This window comes from Octopus bimaculoides, chromosome 9, assembly GCF_001194135.2.
Source record: "Octopus bimaculoides isolate UCB-OBI-ISO-001 chromosome 9, ASM119413v2, whole genome shotgun sequence".
Lineage (NCBI taxonomy): Eukaryota > Metazoa > Mollusca > Cephalopoda > Octopoda > Octopodidae > Octopus > Octopus bimaculoides.
In genome coordinates, this window is record NC_068989.1 from 85,901,231 (window position 1) to 85,902,678 (window position 1,448).

Below are 1,448 nucleotides of genomic sequence, written 5' to 3' on the forward strand. Positions count from 1 at the left end.
CTCTCTCTCTCTCTCTCTCTCTCTCTCTCTCTCTCTCCATTGAATCATATGATCGAGAGCTTTTATATGTATTTTGTACTGTCTGTCACTGCTTGTTTCTATGGATCATTGACGCAGGTATCTTAGTACTAGGGGCAGACGTGGTGTGTAGTAAAAAGCTTGCTTCCCAGCCACATGGTTTGAGTTCTACAATGAACTAATGTTACTCCTTAACAATTGTACCGCAATATTTCAAAATATATATATATATATATATATATATATATTTGAAATATTGCGGTACAATTGTTAAGGAGTAACATTAGTTCATTGTAGAAAGGCTAATTGTCCATTTATGCTTTGAAGTTTCCATAATGAAAGAATTTAATTAGTTTTATCCATGTTTTTCCCTTGATTTCAGAGTCTGCGTAATCAAACCGATGTGAATAAACCGATTGATAAGCAATACTGTGATTCTGTCGTTAACTTCCTTCTACGAATAGCTTGCCAGGTAAGTTGGTATCCTGCTTCCGTTCTCTATAGGAATGGTCCACTTCATTGTTATATTCACAGACCACTTTGTCCCGGTCACCCTCTCAGTCACCATCATACCATTGTGCTTATAGATCATTTGCATAATTATCATGTACATAGATCACTGTGTATATGTACACACACATCTGTATGTGTGTGTGAGTGTTTGTGTCTCTATGTCTTGGTATTATGTAATTATGTAAATAGATGCCGTTCCTTTCTGATATTCAGTGAAAACATGTGTGGCATGGGGAAATATTACCTTGCTTACCAGGTAAGGATTGGTGACAGAAAGGGTCCCTAGCTGTAAAAAAAATCTCCCTAGCTGTAAAAAAAATCTCCCTCAATAAACTCCATCCAATCCATGTGAGCATGGGAAAATAGATGTTAAAATAATGATGAAGCTTTTTGATTTTGTAATATTGACAACAGGCCACAAATTTTATGGGGAGAACAGTTGGTTATAGAGAGTCACAATTCACTCCTGCTTTATTTCTATGATATTCAGTCCTTTAAACTTTCAGTTAGTTGACATCTTTTGAATTTGTTTGCCCCTTCTTTTCCTTTTTGTTATCCCATAGTCTCTGCATTGGTTTCGAGCTTTATTTGGGACAAAATCATATTTAAAAAAAAAAAAAAAAAATTTTAAACTTTGATTACAATTTTGTCATTTATTTCTTCAGGTGACAGAATCTACAACTGCCTTGGCCACTCAAGGAGAAGCCCTCTCAAGACGATGTATCAACTTACTGAAAACTGTCATGAACAAAGATGTGTGGCCCAACATTGAACTAAAACTTGCCTGGTTTGACAAATTACTGATGACCGTTGAAAACCAGTCTGGCATCACCAATATCTGTACAGCATTAGAATTGTTGACCTTCCTGTTAGGGATTATGGTAAGTTTAATTTTTTTGGTGGTCTGGTTGATTCCT

General features: G+C 35.8%; 1 protein-coding gene across 1 annotated transcript in view; it reads left to right on the top strand.

Annotated features, from left to right (window-relative positions):
- LOC106869568 (transformation/transcription domain-associated protein) overlaps positions 1 to 1,448 on the top strand; it is a 103,165-nt gene that overhangs the window by 52,686 nt on the left and 49,031 nt on the right. Inside the window, exons 52-53 of the mRNA XM_052970942.1 lie at positions 401 to 490; positions 1,197 to 1,412. Of these exons, the coding sequence (XP_052826902.1) occupies positions 401 to 490; positions 1,197 to 1,412 (306 nt within the window). The remainder of the gene's footprint in view (positions 1 to 400; positions 491 to 1,196; positions 1,413 to 1,448) is intronic.